Source organism: Leucoraja erinacea, chromosome 5 (genome assembly GCF_028641065.1).
Source record: "Leucoraja erinacea ecotype New England chromosome 5, Leri_hhj_1, whole genome shotgun sequence".
NCBI lineage: Eukaryota > Metazoa > Chordata > Chondrichthyes > Rajiformes > Rajidae > Leucoraja > Leucoraja erinaceus.
Window position 1 is genome coordinate 86030572 of NC_073381.1, and position 21310 is coordinate 86051881.

The window sequence follows — 21310 nt, forward strand, 5'->3', positions numbered from 1 at the left end:
TCTTGTACCTCAATTTGTTATTGTCACAGTTTTGCTTTCCAGCTAAGGGCGGCACGGTGACACAGCGGTAGAGTTGCTGCCTTACAGCACCAGAGTTGCGTTCCATCCTGACTATGGGTGCTGTCTGCACACAGTTTGTACATGCTCCCTGGGATTGCGTGGGTTTTCTCTGGGTGCTCCGGTTTCCTCCCACACTCCAAAGCTGTCCAAGTTTCTAGGTGAATTGGTTCTGGTATAAATTTTAAATTGCTCAGTGTGTTTAAGATACTGTTGGTGTGTGGGAATTGCTGGTTGGTGGGCCAAAGGGCCTGTTTCTGTGCTGTACCAAATCCCTAAACTAAATTTAACAGTACATAGTGCAAATATCTCTTGCGTAGGGAGATGCTGGTTTACATCAAAGATAGACACAGAATGCTAGAGACAACATCTCTGGAGAGAAGGAATAGGTGACGTCTTGGGTCAAAACCCTTCTTCAGACTGCGAGGCAGGGGAGAGGGAAACTAGAGGTGTGGAAAGGTACAGAACAAATCAGTGCCAGCACTGATGACTCTGAAAAGATGGAACCCACAATGGTCCATTGTTGGCTGTTGAAAAGGTGATAAACAAGGAATACTAAAGATGACATTAGCAAAAGTCTAGGGTGGAGAAGGAATGGAGAGAGAGAGGGGGGAAAGCAAGGGTTACTTGAAATTAGAGGTCAAAGATGTCTTATTGGCTGTTGGTCCTCTTTAACTGTGTGCCTTGGTGCTGTTGCTATGCAAGGCACAATGACAAGAACAGAATTGTACACAAATAATAATTGTCTAATTGGAAATCAGGAGAGAATGTGAATAGATCACCCCTTCCATATGGTGACCTGGATTACCATGGGAGATCACTGACGCTGGAACGGCACAAATATTGTCCACATGTTTCTCGGGCGCTGAAGTTTAGTTGTAGTTTAGTTTAGAGATACAGCGTGGAAACAGGTCCTTCGGCCCCCCCAACCCCCCGAGTCTGCGCCTACCAGCCATCAACCCATGCACAAGTACTATCCTACACACTAGGGAAACCCACGCTGTTCATGGGGAGAACGTACTAACCCTGTATCGACAAGCTCCTGTAATCAGGATCGAACCTCGTTCTCTGGAGCAGAATGAGGCCATTCAGCCCGTCAAGTCTACTCCACCATTCAATCATGGCTGATCTATCTTTCCCTTTCAACCCAATTCTCCTGCCTTCTCCCCATAACCCCTGACACCCCCATTTAATAAGGAACATCAAACAAGTCGACGGATGCACTGGACAAGTTGTGAGTGATTAGTTTTCAACAAGGTTGCGTCAATTCCTAGAGGGAGTGATGACTAGAGCGAGTAGAACAAGGACACAAGGGACGGCAGATGATGGAAATTTCAGCAAAACAAACAGAGTGCTGGAGAAACTCAGTGGGTCAGGCAGTATCCATGGAGGGAAATAGGCAGGTGATGTTACAGGTATGGACCCTTCTTCAGACTGGAGGTGGGGAGAAAGCTGGAAAGGGAGAGATAGGGGTGGGGGAAAGAATGGCAAGTGATAGATGGATACCAGTGAGGTGGATGGGACAACTGGCAATGTGGAGGCAGTGGCAAAGGAGGCAAACAGGTATCAGATAGTGAAGGAAGATGAGGAGTTAAATGTAGAGCCGGAGGGAGGGAAGTAGATGAAAGGAGATGCGGACGAAGGGGGAATGAGGAGGGTTTAAAGACAAATGGGAGTCTGAGATGGGAGATGAGCACAGGGAGGAGAGGAAATGAATGGGGTGATGGTGGGTGAAATGATTGCACACTGGTGGGGGAAATAGAAAAGGGGAGAAGGGGTTAGCAGGGTATTACTTAAAATTGGAGAATTCAGTGTTCATACCGTTGGGCTGAACGCTACTTAAGTGGAATATGAGGTGCTGTCCCTCCACTCTGGCAGCAGAAGAGGCCCAGGCCCGAAAGTGTTGGAACGGGAAGAGGAGTGCAACCGGGAGATCCAGTACGCCTTGGTAGAGCGAGCGCAAGTGTTCGGCGAAACGGTTGTCTCGTCGCGCCAATGTAGGGCCGAAGAATAAAGACGAAGGTTTGATGAGGTGTTGGTCCGCGGGAGTGTGCAGTGGGATATTGGGAACCTATTTGGTGATCAGGTGCTGACCACCTCAGTTGGGCCTGGAGTAAGATGCCTTCACATGGAAAGGTCCACATTGCTCAAGGCCAGGCGATCTTTTTTCAGCTACGCACACAACCTTTAATCCCGAGAATTTGTAACGTCACATTCTCCCACTCAACAGATTGAGAGATTTATTATTTGAACCTTAACCGAGATATTTGAAAATCAATAAAAAGAGCCTTTACTTATTCCAAATGCTCATTTGATTGTTTTGGCAATTGACATTTACAGCGGTAATTCAATGACATCTTAAAATTGGGCTGCAAAAGAACTAAAATAGAATATAATGCAGTAAGGGATAACTAGTGGATTATTTTTTCCCTGTTCATTTTTATAATGCAGTAATGCACTGATTTTTCTATAATTGTAATCATTATTATTATACAATTATGCTATTAAAGAATATATAATTATATAATTTTGTAGACATTTTTAATTTTATAATTATATCATACAATTGTTATATTATATAATCATATAATTATTGTGATCAATAATCAATAATCAATAATCAAACATAATGATGATATCAATCATTATTATAATATTAATTATATTAGTTACTACAATAATATATATGGTATATATTATTGGATTTATATAATATGTATATACATTATTTTTGTTACACTTTGTATTATATTATATAATTATATAATTTTATAATATACAATTTTTATTTAATATTTTTTACAATGCAACATTTAAAAAAAAATTGGGTAGCAAAAGAGAATAGAATATAAACTAGTAAGGGATATCTACTGGATTAATTTATTTTCCGATTCATTTTTATAATTTATTTTCTCTCATTTATAAAGTGGTCGCTGACCTATAAACCTCTGGTGAAGAACTGAATCCATTAATATCTATTTTACCAAAGCTGTTCATTTTTTTCCCGAAAATATTTTTATACGGTGGCAGCACAGCAGTAGTATGGACAGCCTTATTGAATATTTAATATAGTGCAGATGCTGGAAATCTGAAATAAAAATAGTAATTACTGCAAGCAGACATCTAATTCGGATTCTCTAAATGTAAATGCTGAATACCACCCTGGAGTCCTCTGGTCTGTCGCACACCGGGTAAAGGCCAATTCGTAGAACACAAATTGCTGGAGTAACTCAGTGGATCAGGCAGCATCTGACATGGATGGGTGATGTTTGGGGTCGGGACCCTTCTTAAACTCAGGGCTCAAGACTCGAGACCATCTAATTAGTGGAAGGATAGGGAGGGGAATGTGTAACCCAACCTGATGCTTTGAAAAATAGATTTTGATATAATTGGTCTTCAAGAGTCAAGAGTGTCCCAAACAGAACAAATAAATTCTTACTTGCGGCTGCACAACATAATATGTAAATATAGTAGATGTTCACAAAATGCTGGAGTAACTCAGCGGGTCAGGCAGCATCTCTGGAGCAAAGGAGCCTCCTCCATTGTCAGAGTAAGGTCACATGCAAATTGGAGGAACAGCACCTCATAATTTGCTTGGGCAGCTTACAATCCAGTGGTATGAATGTTGATTTCTCGAATTTCAAGTGACCCCTGCATTTCCTCTCTCTCTGTCCCTCCCCCACCTTAGTTATCCTGCTAGTTTCACTGTTTGCATCCATATATTCTTTCATTATCATCTCTTCCCCAGCCAACAATGGGCCATTGTGGGCTCCAACTTTCCTTGGTTATTGGTGCCGGCTCTGATTTGTTCTGTACTTTTTCATACCTCTAGTTTCATACCTCATAGCGAATGGTATGTTAGCTTTCATTGCAAAAGGATTTGAGTATAGGAGCAGGGAGGTTCTACTGCAGTTGTACAGGGCCTTGGTGAGACCACACCTGGAGTATTGCGTACAGTTTTGGTCTCCAAATCTGAGGAAGGACATTATTGCCATAGAGGGAATGCAGAGACGGTTCACCAGACTGATTCCTGGGATGGCAGGACTGTCTTATGAAGAAAGACTGGATAGACTTGGTTTATACTCTCTAGAATTTAGGAGATTGAGAGGGGATCTTATAGAAAGTTACAAAATTCTTAAGGGGTTGGACAGGCTAGATGCAGGAAGATTGTTCCCGATGTTAGGGAAGTCCAGGACAAGGGGTCACAGCTTAAGGATAAGGGGGAAATCCTCTAAAACCGAGATGAGAAGAACTTTTTTCACACAGAGAGTGGTGAATCTCTGGAACTCTCTGCCACAGAGGGTAGTTGAGGCCAGTTCATTGGCTATATTTGAGAGGGAGTTAGATGTGGCCCTTGTGGCTAAGGGAATCAGGGGGTATGGAGAGAAGGCAGGTACGGGATACTGAGTTGGATGATCAGCCATGATCATATTGAATGGCGGTGCAGGCTCGAAGGGCCGAATGGCCTACTCCTGCACCTAATTTCTATGTTTCTATGTTTCCCCCTCCCCTGACTCTCACTGAAGGAGGGTCTTGACCTGAAACGTCACCTATTCCTTTTCTCCAAAGACGCTGCCAGACCCACTGAGTTACTCCAGCATTTTGTGTCTGTCTTCGGTGTAAACCTGCATCTGCAGTTCCTTCCTACACATCCCATGGTGTTACTCTCTGAATGCCTGACCAGATTGGAGGAGAAGCTGCTGGTGTCCTTCTACCGCTGCTCCATCGAGAGTGTGCTGGCGTACTGTATAACCACATGGTATGCCAGCTGCTCTGCAGCGGACAGGAGAGCCCTTCAAAGGGTCATCAACACCGCGCAAAAAATCACTGGCTGCCCACTGAAGGACATCTTCAGCTCTCGCTGCCTTGGCAGGGCAGCCAACATCCTGAAGGACCCTTCCCACCCTGGATACAACCTGTTCCACCTGCTGCCCTCTGGCAGACGGTACAGGTCTTTCAAAACTCGCACAAACAGACTCAGAGACAGCTTCTACCCCATAGCCATACGTGAACTTAACAATGCAAAATAAGTAATAACACTCACATTCAACTGAATGGTTCTACCTCAGCAGCTATTGTTATTTATCTGTAATTTTTTTTTAAATATGTATATATTTTTACCTTTTCTTATATATTTAAAATTGCTCTTGTGAATCGCACCGTGGGATTGACTTTTAAATTTCGTTGTACCATGTGCAATGACAATAAAGAGATTCATTCATTCATTGTAGCCCTTTGTCCACAAGGAGAGGAGTTGAATCTAGATTAGTTTATTGTCACGTGTACCGAGGTACAGTGAAAAGCTTTTGTTGTGTGCAAACCAGTCAGCAGAAAGGCAATACATGATTACAATTGAGCCATCCACTATTTGTAAGATAGAAGATAAAGGGAATAACATGAATAACATTTAGTACAAGTTAAATCTAGTAAAGTCCAATCGAAGATAGTCTGAGGGTCTCCAATGAGGTAGATAGTAGCTCAGGATCTCTAGCTGGTGATAGTATTGTTCGGTTGCCTAAAAACAGCTGGGAAGAAACTGTCCCTGTATCTGGAGGTGTGCTTTTTGACAACCTTTGCCTGATGGAAGAGGGGCGAAGAGGGAATGGCTGGGGTGAGTGGTCTTTGATTGTGCTGCTGGCCTTGCCGAGGCAGAGTGACGTATAAATGGAGTCAATGGAAGGGAGGTTGGTTTGTGTGATGGTCTGGGCTGCGTCCACAATTCTCTGCAATTTGTTGTGGTCTTGGCTGGAGCTGTTCCTAAACCATGCTGCGATGCATCTCGACAAAGGACAAGGAAGGACGGAGTGGGTGTCTACTCCATCTGCAGCTTGGCACGGGGAGATGCGGATGGACCATGTGGGGGAAGAAATGGGAGAAGGAGGATTAGAGGTTGGAGTGGGGTGACAACTTCACTGTACTTGACCTGCTTCTGCCTGTGATCTGGAAAGCAATGGTGCGAGTTGCTGCCGCTGCCATTGCCCTGCCCTCAAGGGTGGGGAGACTTGCATTGGTTGCCAGCACACCCAGTGCCCATCCTGGAGCCGGCAACCAAGGTTGTCAGTGATCACTGTGCCCTGTATTTGGTGTCGAGATTCAATAGGAGGGTGCTTGGCCAACCATGCTGTCATTGTCGTTATGACGAGTTGCTACCTCATAATGCCAGAGACCCGGGGTCAATCCTGACTACGGGTGCTATCTGTGTGGAGTTTGAACGTTCTCCCCGTGACCGTGTGGGTGCTCCTGCTCTCCGGGTGCTCCTGTTTCTTCCCACACTCCAAAGACGCGCAGTTCATTGGTTGTGTAGGTTAATTGGCTTCTGTTAATTGTAAATTCACCCTAGTGTGTAGGATAGAACTAGTGTTGGTCGGGGTGGAGTCAGTGGACCGAAGGACCTGTTTCCACACTGTATCTCTAAACTAAACAAATATGATATTGCGTGTGTGTGTGTGACAGGATTTGTAGGTTGGGTTCAAATTCTGTTTGGTGCATGTTGCTGGTGTGTGAGTAACATAGAAACATAGAAATTAGGTGCAGGAGTAGGCCATTCGGCCCTTCGAGCCTGCACCGCCATTCAATATGATCATGGCTGATCATCCAACTCAGTATCCCGTACCTGCCGGCAGAATACCCCTGATCCCCTTAGCCACAAGGGCCACATCTAACTCCCTCTTAAATATAGCCAATGAACTGGCCTCAACTACCCTCTGTGGCAGAGAGTTCCAGAGATTTCACCACTCTCTGTGTGAAAAAAGTTCTTCTCATCTCGGTTTTAAAGGATTTCCCCTCTATCCTTAAACTGTGACCCCTTGTCCTGGACTTCCCTAGCATCGGGAACAATCTTCCTGCATCTAGCCTGTCCAACCCCTTAAGAATTTTGTAAGTTTCTATAAGATCCCCTCTCAGCCTTCGAAATTCTAGAGAGTATAATCCAGGTCGATCCAGTCTTTCTTCATAAGACAGTCCTGACATCCCAGGAATCAGTCTGGTGAACCTTCTCTGCACTCCCTCTATGGCAATAATGTCCTTCCTCAGATTTGGAGACCAAAACTGTACGCAATACTCCAGGTGTGGTCTCCCCAGAGTAATGGGGATATGGACTACCGAGCACTATATGGAGGTGGGATTTTTCATCTTGATTAATACGGGTGTCGGGGAGAAGGCAGCAGAATGGTGTTGAGAGGGAAATATAGTTCAGCCATGATTGAATGGCGGGGTAGACTTGATGGGCCGAATGGCCTAATGCTGCTGGCATGAATGATGAAATTATTTGACGTTTGACTCACAGCACTTAAACACCCAAAGGTGGTCAATAAGCTTCATACAACATTGTTTCAATGCACCTTGTATTGATCTCAAGGTCAATATCCTCCCACTTTAAAAAAACAAAAACAAAACTAGATTCATTCAAGTATTTAAAGTATGAAATGAATCAAGCCAAACCCAACACCACAATACAAGTAAAACAAATGTTCCTTAAACAACTATTTCCCCATCCTCTCCTCTCACTTTTGTCCACGTGTATGGTTCAAGGCCATTGAGTTAATAGACCTCCCCGATCATCTCCTCCCTCTGAAAATTGTCCGCGCTTGGCCGTGGATAAGTTCAAAGTGCTGGAGTAACTCAGCGGGTCAGGCAGCATCTCTGGAGGATATGGATAGGATGTTTTGGGTCGGTGCCCTTCAGACCCCAGACCCCGTCAGACCCCTTTGATCCCCAGCCTTGGTTCACCCAATCCCTGTTCCAGGTGTACCCGGACCCTGTCCCCACACTCTTATCTCTGCTCCATTGACGACTGCGTCGGAGCTACCCGCTGCACCCATGCAGAATTTATAAACCAGCATCTGCAGTTCCTCTCCACACACTCTGAGTTGGTCGCACCCTCTGCCCGCGTGCTGTCGTCTGCACGTTAACCTCTACCGATAGTTCGTCACAAACCTGATGCTGTTGAGGAGGTGGCTCTCCGCAGCGCTAACCCGATGGTCACGAGAGGGCAGGCCGACCAATTCAACAGGTCCACTCTTCACAGGGTGGAGAACCATCCCTTGAGCACCATGACATCGAAACTCTTCCCACCGCCTCTTCAACCTGTGTCCTGTGAGCTTCCAGGACTTCTCCTCCACTCGTTCCTTAGTCGCTCACAAACAGACACCCTGTGCCGGGGTGGGGTGAAGGTGATTTAATGGGGACCTGAGAGGTAACTTTTTTACACAAAGGGTGGTGGGAACGTATGGAACAAGCTGCCGGAGGAAGTAGTTGAGGCTGGGACTATCGCGACATTTAAGAAACGTTTAGACTGGTACATGGATAGGACAGGTTTAGAGGGATATGGGCCAAATGCAGGTAGGTGAGAAAAGTGTAGGTGGGACATGTTGGGCAGAAGGGCCTGTTTTCAAGCTGTGACTCTGACACTGACAGAGGCTGAGCTGTACATGGGCACCTTCACATGATAGTGATGTGTCACCTTAATAAAAATGTGGGAGGGGCACTTTGGGAGAAGATAAGTGATGAACACGGCCCGGTCCATCAAGGTTACTGACTTCCCCACCGTCGTAGGAACCTACAGGTGGCACTGTGGGGTAGAGTTATTGCCTTACAGCGCCAGAGACCCGGGTTCGATCCTGACTATGGGCGCTGTCTCACACAGTTTGCACGCTCTCCCCGTGAACGCGTGGGTTTTCTCCGGGTGCTCCGATTTCCTCTCATCCTCCAAAGTCGTGCAGGTTTGTGGGATAATTGGCTTTGGTCAAAATTGTAAATTGTCCCTCGTGTGTAGGAGAGTGCTGGTGCACCGGGTGATCGCTGGTCGGCGTGGAGTCAGCGGGGCCATGGGCCTGTTTCAGCGATGTATCTCCACACTAAGTTAAACTATAAACTAACTACATCTCAAGAAGGCAGCTAATATCATCAAAGACCCAGACCATCCTTGGCATGCACTCTTCTTTCTGCTATCATCGGGCAGGAGGTACAGAAGCCTGAGAACATTACCTCTGGGTTTGAGAACAGCTTCTCATCAACCATCATGCTCTTGAACCACCCTGCACAACCCTAACTCTAACCCTACCCTAGCACCAAATTACTATGGAATTTGTATAAGGTTTCACTGTGTACTTTAGTTGACACCGTTATGGTCTGGTTTGTAACTAATAATTGATTGTACATTTATTTGAGTAAGAAGGAACTGCAGAAGCTAGTTTACACCGACGATAGACACAAAATGCTTGAGTAACTCTAGTTTCCCTCTCCTTGGATTCTCAGTCTATCGAATGTTATCGAGCCGAAACCTCACCTATTCCTTCTCTCTAGCGATGCTGCCTGACCCACTGTTAGAGTTACTCCAACACTTTGTGTCTATCTTTGGTATATTTACTTGCGTTGCATTTAATGTGCCTGTAAAGCTGCAAACTGAATTTAATTGTTCCGTTGCCGATGCATATAACGATGAAACACTCTTAATTCTTGGTGTGTCCAGACCTGGGCTTTATCACATTGCACCATTATGGATAGTGAGCGAGGGAACTCTATGTGGGCGGCATGGTGGCACAGAGGTAGAGTTGCTGCCTCACAGCGCTAGAGACCCCGTTTCAATCCTGACCAGGGGGGAACTATCTGTGTGGAGTTTGCACGTTCTCCCCGTGACTGCGTGGGTTTCCGCCAGCTTCCCCGGTTTCCTCCCACATCACGAAAGACGTGCAGGTTTGTAGGGTAATTGGCTTCTATCAATTGCCCCCTAGTGTGTGTAGGATAGAACAAGTGTGCGGGGTGGGCTCGGTGTGCCGATGGGCCTGTTCCCACGCTGTATCTCTAAAGTAAAAAACTAAGACCAGGGTCAGAGAGTTCACATTGTAAGATAAGAAGCTGTGATTGTGACGAGAGATTACAAATTATGACCAGGTTCCACACGATTGTGATGCCTCATGTATCGATCGAAGTGTATTCGCTACATGCTTCCTGGTGCCTTGTAACGTTCTGGGAGAGAATAGACAGGTAATACCTCAGTCCAGTTGGGAGAAGGAGGGGAAATGTGAGGATAATTCCAATCCATTGCCTTCTACTTCATCGCAACTGGCCCCAGGAGACGACTGGTTATGAAGAACCTTCCCTTTGTAAGTGGCGATGTTGGCCTCAACCAGCAAGAACCGATGGAAGGAGATGAATGAGTTGGTGTTAGCTTCACCAGACAGCAGCCAGTTGAGTTTAGTTTATTACCACGTACACCGAGGTGCAGGGAAAAGCTTTTGTTGCATGCTAACTAGTCAGCGGAAATACAAGGCAGCCTCTCAGTCTGATGAGTGGTCTCGAACCAAGACGTCACCTATTCCTTTCCTCCAGAGATGCTGAGTCACTATAGCACTTTGTTTCTATCCCGGTGTAAACCAGCATCTGCAGTTCCTTCCTACACACATGTCTTGATTAGAAACATAGAAACATAGAAAATAGGTGCAGGAGTAGGCCATTCGGCCCTTCGAGCCTGCACCGCCATTCGATATGATCATGGCTGATCATCCAATTCAGTATCCTGACCTGCCTTCTCTCCATACCCCCTGATCCCTTTAGCCACAAGGGCCACATCTAACTCACTCTTAAATATAGCCAATGAACTGGCCTCAACTACTTTCTGTGGCAGAGAATTCCACAGATTCACCACTCTCTGTGTGAAAAATGTTTTTCTCATCTCGGTCCTAAAAGACTTCCCCCTTATCCTTAAACTGTGACCCCTTGTTCTGGACTTCCCCAACATCGGGAACAATCTTCCTGCATCTAGCCTGTCCCCTTAAGAGTAAGTTTCTATAAGATCCCTCCTCAATCTTCTAAATTCTAGCGAGTACAAGACGAGTCTATCCAGTAAGACATCAAGATATATTTTACTAACGTTGATGTATTTACGCTTTATGCTGGGAATTAGTCAAATGGACCTTCTCTGGACCTTTTCCAAAGCATCACCATTACCCATTTGTGGGTGGATAGTAAAGCTGGATTAAGTTTTGCAATAAAGGCCTGGCCAAGGTCCAGAAAGAGAAGAACTGTGTTCACAATCCCTAACATTCTATTTATATTATTATTTACTTATTCACCACAGATTCTAAACATGGAAACGCTGGACAGGACTCTAAACGACTATTTTGTTTCATGGTTTGGGCCGAGGGGTAAGTAGGCATTTACTTGCTGTGTTTGTTTTTAAACATTGCTTTGTCATGCAATGCGAGGGTTTACACAGGCTGGCAGTTAACATTGTATTGTAAAGGACAGGGTGTAAAGAATCATTGTGTGAGCACTAATTCAGCTGCTGGCACCAACGCTGACAGTAATGTGTATCTTATTCGGCGCAGTTATTTTAATGGGTGTATCTTAAGATGAATAGCCATTCCAAGGCCGTAAAGTAAAACTCAAGTGATACAGTTGGTGTAAATAATTGTAGGGAACCGGTGGGCAGCACCGATAAAGTTGCTGCCTTACAGCGCCGGAGACCCGGGTTTGATCCTGACTATGCTTACTGTCTATACGGAGTTTGTACGTTTTCCCCGTGACTGCATGGGTTAACACTGGCTGCTCTGGTTTCTTCCCACGCTCCAAAGAAGGCTCACCAGCGTCTCTTCTTCCTGAGGAGACTAAAGAAGGTCCATCTGTCTCCTCAGATCCTGGTGAACTTCTACCGCTGCACCATCGAGAGCATCCTTACCAACTGTATCACAGTATGGTATGGCAACTGCTCTGTCTCCGACCAGAAAGCACTGCAGAGGGTGGTGAAAATTGCCCAACGTATCACCGGTTCCTCGCTCCCCTCCATTGAGTCTGTCCAAAGCAAGCGTTGTCTGCGGAGGGCGCTCAGCATCGCCACGGACTGCTCTCACCCCAACCATGGACTGTTTACCCTCCTACCATCCGGGAGGCGCTACAGGTCTCTCCGTTGCCGGACCAGCAGGTCCAGGAACAGCTTCTTCCCTGCGGCTGTCACACTACTCAACAACGTACCTCGGTGACTGCCAATCATCTGAATTGGATATGTGACGTTTTGGGTCGGGGCCTTCATCAGACTGATTATAGTAGGCTTTTCTAGGTTTCCGTAGTTCCTCAGCTTTCTCTCCTCTTCTACAATCAGTCTGAAGAAGAGTCCTGACCCGAAACATTGCCTAATCCATGTCCTCCAAAAATGCTGCCTGATTTGCAGAGTTACTTCAACACTCTGTGTTCTGTGTGGACAAGCTAAGTGAATGAGAACCAACAAATCCAAATTGGATCAAAATAACAAAGGTTTTCTTCACTCTTAGTTTTTGTAGTTTTAGAGATACAGCGCTGAAACAGGCCCTTAGGCCCACAATTTTATCGAAGCCAATCAACCAACAAACCTGTTCGTCTTTGGAGTGTGGGAGGAAAGCAAAGCATCTGGAGAAAACCCACCCGGTCACAAACTCCGTACAGTCAGCACCCGTGGTCAGGATTGAACCAGGGTCTCTGGCGCTGTAAGGCAGCAACTCTACCGCTGCGCTACTGTGCAGCCCTTGGCATATGACAATAAAACACTCTTCACGACTTAATCTCGCTGAGATTAGGATTGTGGAGGGAGAAACTGAAGTCATTAAGCCGAGGGATTTCTCGCTTCTGCCTCTTTTTTCCCTTATTGAATAATTGAATTCTGTGTATGGTGGCACGGCAGTAAAGTTGCTGCCCTACAGCGCCAGAGACCCAGGTTCGATCCTGACTATGGGTGCTGTCTGTACGGAGTTTGCACCACATGCGCTTTCTCCACGTGCTCTGGTTTCCTCCCACACTCCAAAGAAATGCGGGTTTGTAGGTTAATTGGCTTCTGTAAAATTGTAGTGTGCCGGACAGTGCTATTGGACAGGGTGATGGCTGGTCGGCACGGACACGGGTACATGGATAAGGTTTAGAGGGGTATGGCCCACTAGTGTTGATGCCATGTGTAGGCCGGTGTGGACAAGGTGGGCCAAAGGGCCCGTTTCCATGCTATATGATTCCATAACTCTACGGCAATCTTACATAAAAATAAAAGTCAAGTGATCCAGGACTAAGAATAGTGTTTGGTGTGATGTGTGAGATATTATTGCCCTTTATATTTCAGGCATGAAGAACAATAATAACTATTAATGTCCTGAGTAAATTAGATTTTTTTGGGATAAATTAACATACCCATCATCATACCACTGGAAGTGTTAAATTGTTAAAACCTCCTGATTCTGCTCCAAATATTTTTCCTCAATCAAATCCCCTCTCATCATTGCTATTTTATTGCATTTTATTTTTTCTGGAGTCACGCAGGAGATGAATCATGGAATTACACCCATATTCGGCAGCGGTGGAGTTGCTGCCTCACAGTGCCAGAGGCCCAGGTTCAGTCCTGACTATGGGTGCGGTTTGTGCAGAGATTGTACATTGTCCCTGTGACCGCGTGGATTTTCTCCGGGAGCTCCAATGTCCTCTCACATTCCAAAACCATGTAGGTTTGTAGGTTAATTGGCTTGGTATCATTGTAAATTGGCCCCAATGTGTGTAGGATAGTGCTTGTGTTCGGGGATCGCTGTTCGGCGATGACTCGGTGGGCCAATGCCGCCTGTTTCCCCGCTGTATCTCTAAACTAAACTATACTAAATTCACTAATACATCAGCCATCCGACTCTGGTACCTTTCTGTTGTAGCTTGTCTGGTGCATCATTGGCTGGTATCATATTTGTGGCCGGAATTTTATTTGATGCGATTTAGAAAAGTATGTTGTAATGTAACAGTTATCATCAAGAATATTTTATTGCCATATGTCCCAAAATGAGAAAATGACATTTATGCTTGCAGCAGCACGGCAGATATTTAAACATATTACTCTATAAACACCATAATAAGCAACAAAAAACAAAGTTCGGTATATATTAAAAAAAGCAGGTAAATAAATAGACAATAGTAGTGCAAAGTCAAAACCTATGCCCCCAATTCTATGAAATTTTGAGCCTATTTGGAGGTTGTGATGTTTAATAGCCAAGTGATTGTGGGGAAGAAGCTGCTCCAGTGTTGTGGAGCAATGCAACATGGAAACTGGCCCTCTACACAAGTTGTTGTTAACTATCAAGCGCTTGGACTAATCCTACCCTAACCCGTATTATTGCCCCCACACATTCTATCAACTTCTCCACAGACTCAATCACTGACCTGCACTCTCTAGGGCCAATGTATAGTGGGCAGTTCCCCTGGCAGGTGTTTGGGTTGTGGGAGGAAACTGGAGCACCAAAGGGGGGAATCCCACATGGTCACAGGGAGAACCTGCAAACTCCACACAAACAGCTCTGAAAGTCAATGGGACAGTGACGCGGTGGTAGAGTTGCTGCCTTACAGCACCAGAGACCCGGGTTCGATCCTGACTATGGGTGCCGCCTGTACGGAGTTTGTCTTTTCTCCCTGTGACCGTGTGGGTTTACTCCGGGTGCTCTGGTTTCCTCTCATCTTCCAACGATGTGCGGGTTTAGAGGTGAATTGGCCCTTTGTAAATTGTCCCGAGTGTGTTAGAAGTGGATGAGAAAGTGGGATAACATAGAGCTAGTGTGAAGTGATCACTGGTTGGCGTGGACTCAGTGGGTTTTCTCCGGGTGCTCTGGTTTCCTCTCACTTTCCAAAGACGTGCAGGTTTGTAGGTTAATTGGCTTTGGTACAATTGTAAAATTATTCCTCCTGTGTAGGATAGTGTTAGTGTATGGGGTGATCACTAGTTGGCATGGACTTGGTGGGCTGAAGGACCTGTTTCTGTGTTGTATCTTTCAAGTTTAAAGCATGAGATCAGGATCGAACCGGGGTTGCTGGAGATGTGAGGCGGTGGCTCTACCAGATGCGTCACTGTGCCGCCCTTAACTTAGTCGAATGGTAGTGGAGAATCTATATGACAGTGAGAAGATGGGGGTGTGGACTCCTATATATTGGCGAGACCAAGTGCAGACTGAACGATCCCAGAACACGTTTGCTGAACACCTTTGCTCAGTCTGCCTAGGCCTACATGATCTCCCGGTTGCCAAACACTTTAACTCCCCCTCCCATTCCCACACTGACCAATACAATACAATACATCTGTGCCTCCTCCACTGTCAGAGTGAGACCACATGCAAATTGGAGGAACAACACCTCATTTTGCTTGGGCAGCTTAAAACCCAGCAATATGAATATTGATTTCTCTAATTTCATAACCCTTGCATCCCCTCTCTCTACACCCCTCCCCGCCCTTGCCGTCGTGCTAGTTTCAGGATTGTCCTGTTGAGTTTCACCGTCTGTATAACTTGTTATCACCTACCCCACAGCCAACAATGGACCATTGTGGGCTCCACCTTTCCTTGATCATTGTTGCTTTTTGCATATCTCTCATTCATTTGTCCCATGTACTGTCTATAACTCTCGTTTCCCTCTCCCCTGACGCTCAGTCTGAACAAGGGTCTTGGCCGGAAACGTCACCGATTCCTTTTCTCCAGAGATGCTGCCTGACCCGCTGAGTTACTCCAGCTTTTTGTGTCTGTCTAGATGACAGTCATGCGTCTTGCTGCTTTGTTGTTTACAATCTTTGTCGAATGGAAAAGTGTCACATGCATTGATCAGCCGCTGTAACCCCATGGTGCTCTGGTTATTTTAAACAGTGGCAAGAGGACTGTTGTGGCATATCTTGTATTCCCACAGGCAAAAGTAAATTTCCACCCACTGGAGATTCAGTTCCTTCACGGTGAATTGTGCAAGAATGTTGGACGGGCCCTCTGAATCTCCTGGACCCTGTCCAAGTTAATCTGCTAACCAAATGTTCAGCAATCCCCACGTTTCACCGCCTGACTAACCTGCCGCAATTTCTATTGCTCCCTTGACCTCAACAGGACCCTCTTTCCCAAGCTTCCATTAACTCTCTGGGGCCTGGTATCCGATACCATAGAACCTTATTTATCCTAGGATGAAAATTGGTCTGTCAACAATCATAAAACACAACAATATACACGAAACACAAAATTAAAGTGTAATGAGTGAAAAGTCCAAGATTGGGGATGTGCAGGGGGGGGGGGGAATCAGTCTCAGTCTACCCCAGAACAGAAGGGGGACGAGTTGTACGGTTTGATAGCCACAAGGACGAAGGATCTCCTGTGGCGTTCTGTCCTGCATCTTGCTGAAGGTACTCCTCAGGGTGACCAGTATGTCGTGAAGGGGGTGAGCTGTATTGTCCTGGATGCTCTGCAGTTTGAGGAGCATCCTCCCCTCCAAGAATCACCTCCAATTAATCCAACTCCACTTCCAGGACCGAGCCAGCCTCTCTGATGAGCTTGTTGATTCTGTTGGCGTCAGCGGCCTTCCCATAGCCCCTTCAAACTTACTGGGCCCCATCTAACATATTCCCTTTAAATACACTGGGGCCCTATTTCCTGAAACTCATTTCTTCAAACTCATCATGGCCGTGTTTCCCACTCTCCTGTTAAACACACGGGGTCCTGTTTCCTCACATGCCCTATGACCACGCCAGAGCTCTCGTTCTCGTTCTACTTTTGAAGCACACCAAGGCTCTAGTTCCTATACTCTCTTCAAACTTGCTAGACCCCATTTTCCACATTTCCTTTAAAAACTCCGGGGACCCTTTTCCTTGAGTTCCCTTTAAGCTCACCAGGTTCAATACAAAACTGATTATACTTCTGTGGAATATCAAAACAAAATATCCAAAGGGCAGGTCCACCACCGATTTTCTGCCATCCTTGGTTCCAGAGCCTTTCTGAATTATTGGTTTTGCTGGACCAACATAGGTCATGGTCTCCCTGAAGAGAGTCCAACGGTACCGGAACAGTGTGGCAACGGATCAGCCAGCTCCAAAGTCCTGTTTCTTGCAACCTGCCCTATCCAGTACTTCTCTCTGTGGGAGAAGTTGCACATTAAACACTGGCGCTAAACTCAATGCCCTATTTCTTCTGAATAATAATTGAAGATTTTCTTGAATGGCCGTTAGCAATCCTCCTGCTGATTCCTCTTCTAAAATACAAACAACTTCGGAGATGAATGATTCTGCCTTTTCCGTACTGTAAATGGTTTAGGTTAGAGAGAGACACACATTGGAAAGCACCTGTCAGCCCACTGAGTCCACGCCGACCATCGATCACCCGTTCGCACTCGTTCTATGTTATTCCACTTTCTCATCCACTCCCTGCACGTTAGAGGCAATTTAGAAAAGTCAATCGGGTACAAGCTGCACGTCTTTGGAGTGTGAGAGGAAATCAGAGCACCCGGAGAAAACCCATGGGGCCACAGGGAGAACGTAGAAACTCCGTCCAGACAGCACCTGAGGTGAGGAGATCGAACACCAGTGTCTGGTGCTGTGAAACAGTGGCTCTATAGATTTAATTCTTTTTGACATCAGCACTGCATCCTCGTACCAATTATTATCATTCCCCATCAACAATATCTAGCAGGCAAATATCCAAAGTCTTAATTTTGTGCTTATTGATCTCAGTCCACTCTTGTTGCTTTTCTTTGCAATGACTGACGAGATATTTTCTGAGCCAGGAAAAAAGATTTTACGCTACTGTGTCCCATGATGTTGTCACTGACCGACCGGGTTTATAAAAATATTATTTATGTAATGGAATGATGGAATGAAGGGCCCACTGTTCATGAGCTTGAATCTTGAGTCGGAAGCGATTAACTTCTATTCCTATTTAGTTTTGCTTACCATCCATTTTATAAGCATCTATTTGTTACCTTGCCTGCTGCTGTTATCAGTACCCAAGTGTATACACACTAACATTCATTGACCTTGGTAAATGTCACATCACCAATCTAACTAAAAGCCTCTACAGCCTAATTCACTCCTCCTGTATTATGGTTGTTGGCTTGGTATTATATTCACAGTTAATTACTGTGAGGCTGAATTTCTTTCCAGCTGTTATCAGGCAACTGAACCATGCTATCAACAGCTAGAGAGTAGACAAGACCTCCCATCTCCCCTTGGACTATCTGTAATCGGACTATACTGGACTTTATTTTGCACTAAACATTCTTCCCTTTATCCTGTATCTGTACCCTGTGGATTGCTTGATTGTAATCATGTATTGTCTTTCCGTTGACTGGATGGCACGGAAGCAGAAACAGTGAGTGGCACGGTGGTGCAGCGGTAGAGTTGCTGCCTCACAGCACCAGAGACCTGGTGTTGATCTTGACTATGGGTGCTGTCTGTACGGAGTTGATACGTTCTCCCCGTGACCTGTGTAGATTTTCTCAGCATGTTCTGGTTTCCTCCCACACTCCAAAGACGTGCTGTTTTGTAGGGTAATTGGCTTTGGGAAAATTATAAAATGTTCCTTGTGTGTAGGATAGTGCTAGTTTACAGGTAATCGCTGGTCAGCGCAGACTCGCTGTTTCCACACTCTATCTCTAAACTAAACTAAGAAAGCTGTTCACTGTACCTCAGCACGAGTGACAATAAACTGTACTGACCTAAACTAAACTAAACATTAATGCTTACAATACATAGATAGCGACTGGCACTGAATCCTGGGGCTGTCCACTTGTAACCTGACTCCATAGTGATACAAGCCCATTTAAGATCTGCCTTTACTTTTGGTCTCAGTTAGCCAGGGTCCTCTTGGGCTTAATGCCACTGTGTCCACCTTCCCTGACCTGATGAGGCCATGAAACTGCCTTCAGTGCTGAATCCATCAGCAAGGAACTAACTCTTGCTGCTTATGTTTGACGTCACCTCTAGCCACAAGTTCATATGTTCATAACTTATAGGAGCAGAAATAGGCCATTAGGCCTCTGGTCTGAGACTCTCCCACAAGTGGAAACATTCTCCCCACATTCACTCTATCCACGTTGCCCTAGAGTCATAGATCCATGCATTATGGGAACAGGCCCTTTGGCCAACTCACCCATGCCAACCAACCAGGTCCCACTTGCCTATCATAGTCATACAGCGTGGAAACAGGTCCTTCAGCCCAACTTGCCCACACAATAGACAATGGGTGCAGTAGGGCCATATGGCCTTTCAAGCCAGCACCGCCATTCAATGTGATCGTAGCTGATCATCCACAATCAGTACCCCGTTCCTGTCTTCTCCCCATGTCCCCTGCTATCTTTAAGAGCTCTATATAGTTCTCACATGAAAGTTTCCAGAGAACCGGCCTCCACCGCCCTCTGAGGCAGAGAATTTCACAAACTCACAACTCTCTGTGTGAAAAAGTGTTTCCTCATCTCCTTTCTAAATGGCTTGCCCCTTATTCTTAAACTATGGCCCCTGGTTCTGGACTCCCCCAACATCGGGAACATGTTTCCTGCCTCTAGTGTGTCCAAACCCTTAATAATCTTATATGTTTCAATAAGATCCCCTTTTACCCTTCTAAATTCCAGTGTATACAAGCCCAGTCGCTCCATTCTCCTCAGCATATGACAGCCCTGCCATCCCAGGAATTAACCATGTGCACCTATGCTGCACTCCCTCAATAGTAAGAATGGCCTTCCTCCAATATGGAGACCAAAACTGCACACAATACTCCAGGTGTGATCTCACTGGGGGGCCCTGTACAACTGCAGAAGGACCTCTTTGCTCCTATACTCAACTCCTCTTGTTATGGAGGCCAACATGCCATTCACTTTCTTCACTGACTGCTGTTCCTGCATGCTTACTTTCATTGACTGATGAACAAGGATCCCCAGATCCCATTGTACTTCCTCTTTTCCCAACTTGACACTATTTAGATAATAATCTTCCTTCCCGTTTTTGCTACCAAAGTAGATAACCTCACAAGTTTGCAGATGACACAAAAGTGAGTGGTATTGCAGATAGTGAAGATGGTTGTGAAAAATTACAGCAAGATCTTGATCAATTGGCCAGGTGGGCTGATGAATGGTTGATGGAATTTATTACAGAGAAATGTGAGGTGTTACAACTTGGGAAGTCTAACATGGGCAGAGCCTACACAGTGAATGGTTGGGCTCTGGGCATTGTTGTCGAGCAGAGGGATTTAGGAGTGCAGGTACACACTTGAAGGTAGATAGGGTGGTCAAAAATACTTTTGGCACATTGACCTTCATCTGTGTGAGTATTGAGTATAGAAGTTGGGAGGTCATGTTGCAGTTATATAAGACGTTGGTGAGGTCGTATTTAGAGGATTGTGTTCAGTTCTGGGCACCATGTTATCAGAAAGATATTGTCAAGCTGGAAAGGGTACAGAGAAGATTTATGAGGATGTTGCCAGGACATAAGGGTCTCAGCTATCCGGAGAGGTTGAGTATGCTTGGACTATTCCTTGGAATGCAGGAGGATGAGGGATGGTCTTATAGAGGTGTATACAATCTTGAGAGGAATAGATGGGGTAGATGCACAGAGTCTCTTGCCCAGAGAAGGGGAATCGAGGACCAGTGGACATAAGTTTAAGGTGAAGGGGAAAAGATTTAATAGGAATCTGAGGGGTAACGTTTTCTCACAAATAGTGATGGGTGTATGAACCAGCTGCCAGAAACAGACAGGTACATGGATAGGACAGGTTTTGAGGCATGTGGGCCAAATGCTGGCAGGTGGGACTAGTGGACGGGGCATGTTGGCCGCTGTGGGCTTGTTTCCACACTCTATGACTCAGTGACTGTATGTAATAAAAATGAACCGCAGATGTTGGTTAATACCAACGATATGCTCAAAGTGCTGGAGTAACTCAGCGAATAGGCAGTATCTTTGGAGAAAATGGATAGGTGATGTTTCAGATCAGGACCCTTCTTTAGAATTTAAAATCTTTCTTTAAAATCTTAAAAATCTTGTCTAGCATTCTCCCCATACATAAGTGTGTGTGTGTGTGTGTGTGCGAGTCGTAGTCAGACAGTGCAGCAAATGGCCCTACGGCCCAACTCGTCCATGCCAACCAAGATGTCCCATCTACGCCAGCCCCAATTGCCCACATTTAATCCCATACCGCTCTAAACCTCTCTTGTCCATGTATCTGTCCAAGGGTCTTGCATTTTTCCTTTACTATTTTCCCTCAGGATTAAGTATGATTCATGATCCCAGATATTTAGCTTCATATTTTAGTATCATATGTGCTGGCACTGTGATTTTTTTCTAGGATTGGTGCAATCCTGTAATATTATATTTCCAGTGAGTAGGCTTTTTCTGCAAAATGCTTATTCTTTGGGTATGTTTTTCTTCACACAATGTTTTGTTTGGAAGGCATTTGCTGAACAAGCTGAATAAGGGATATAAACTGCAGAGCAAATGTAAAGAAAGACACATTTGTGTTTAGCTGTGTAACAGTGTAACAGC

General features: G+C 45.4%; 1 protein-coding gene across 3 annotated transcripts in view; it reads left to right on the plus strand.

Moving 5' to 3' along the window:
• elovl5 (ELOVL fatty acid elongase 5) overlaps positions 1 to 21310 on the plus strand; it is a 100806-nt gene that overhangs the window by 34684 nt on the left and 44812 nt on the right. For all 3 annotated transcript variants that reach the window (XM_055636166.1, XM_055636163.1, XM_055636164.1), the window contains exon 2: positions 11135 to 11201. In XM_055636166.1, the coding sequence (XP_055492141.1) occupies positions 11144 to 11201 (58 nt within the window). In that variant the 5' untranslated portion in view covers positions 11135 to 11143. The remainder of the gene's footprint in view (positions 1 to 11134; positions 11202 to 21310) is intronic.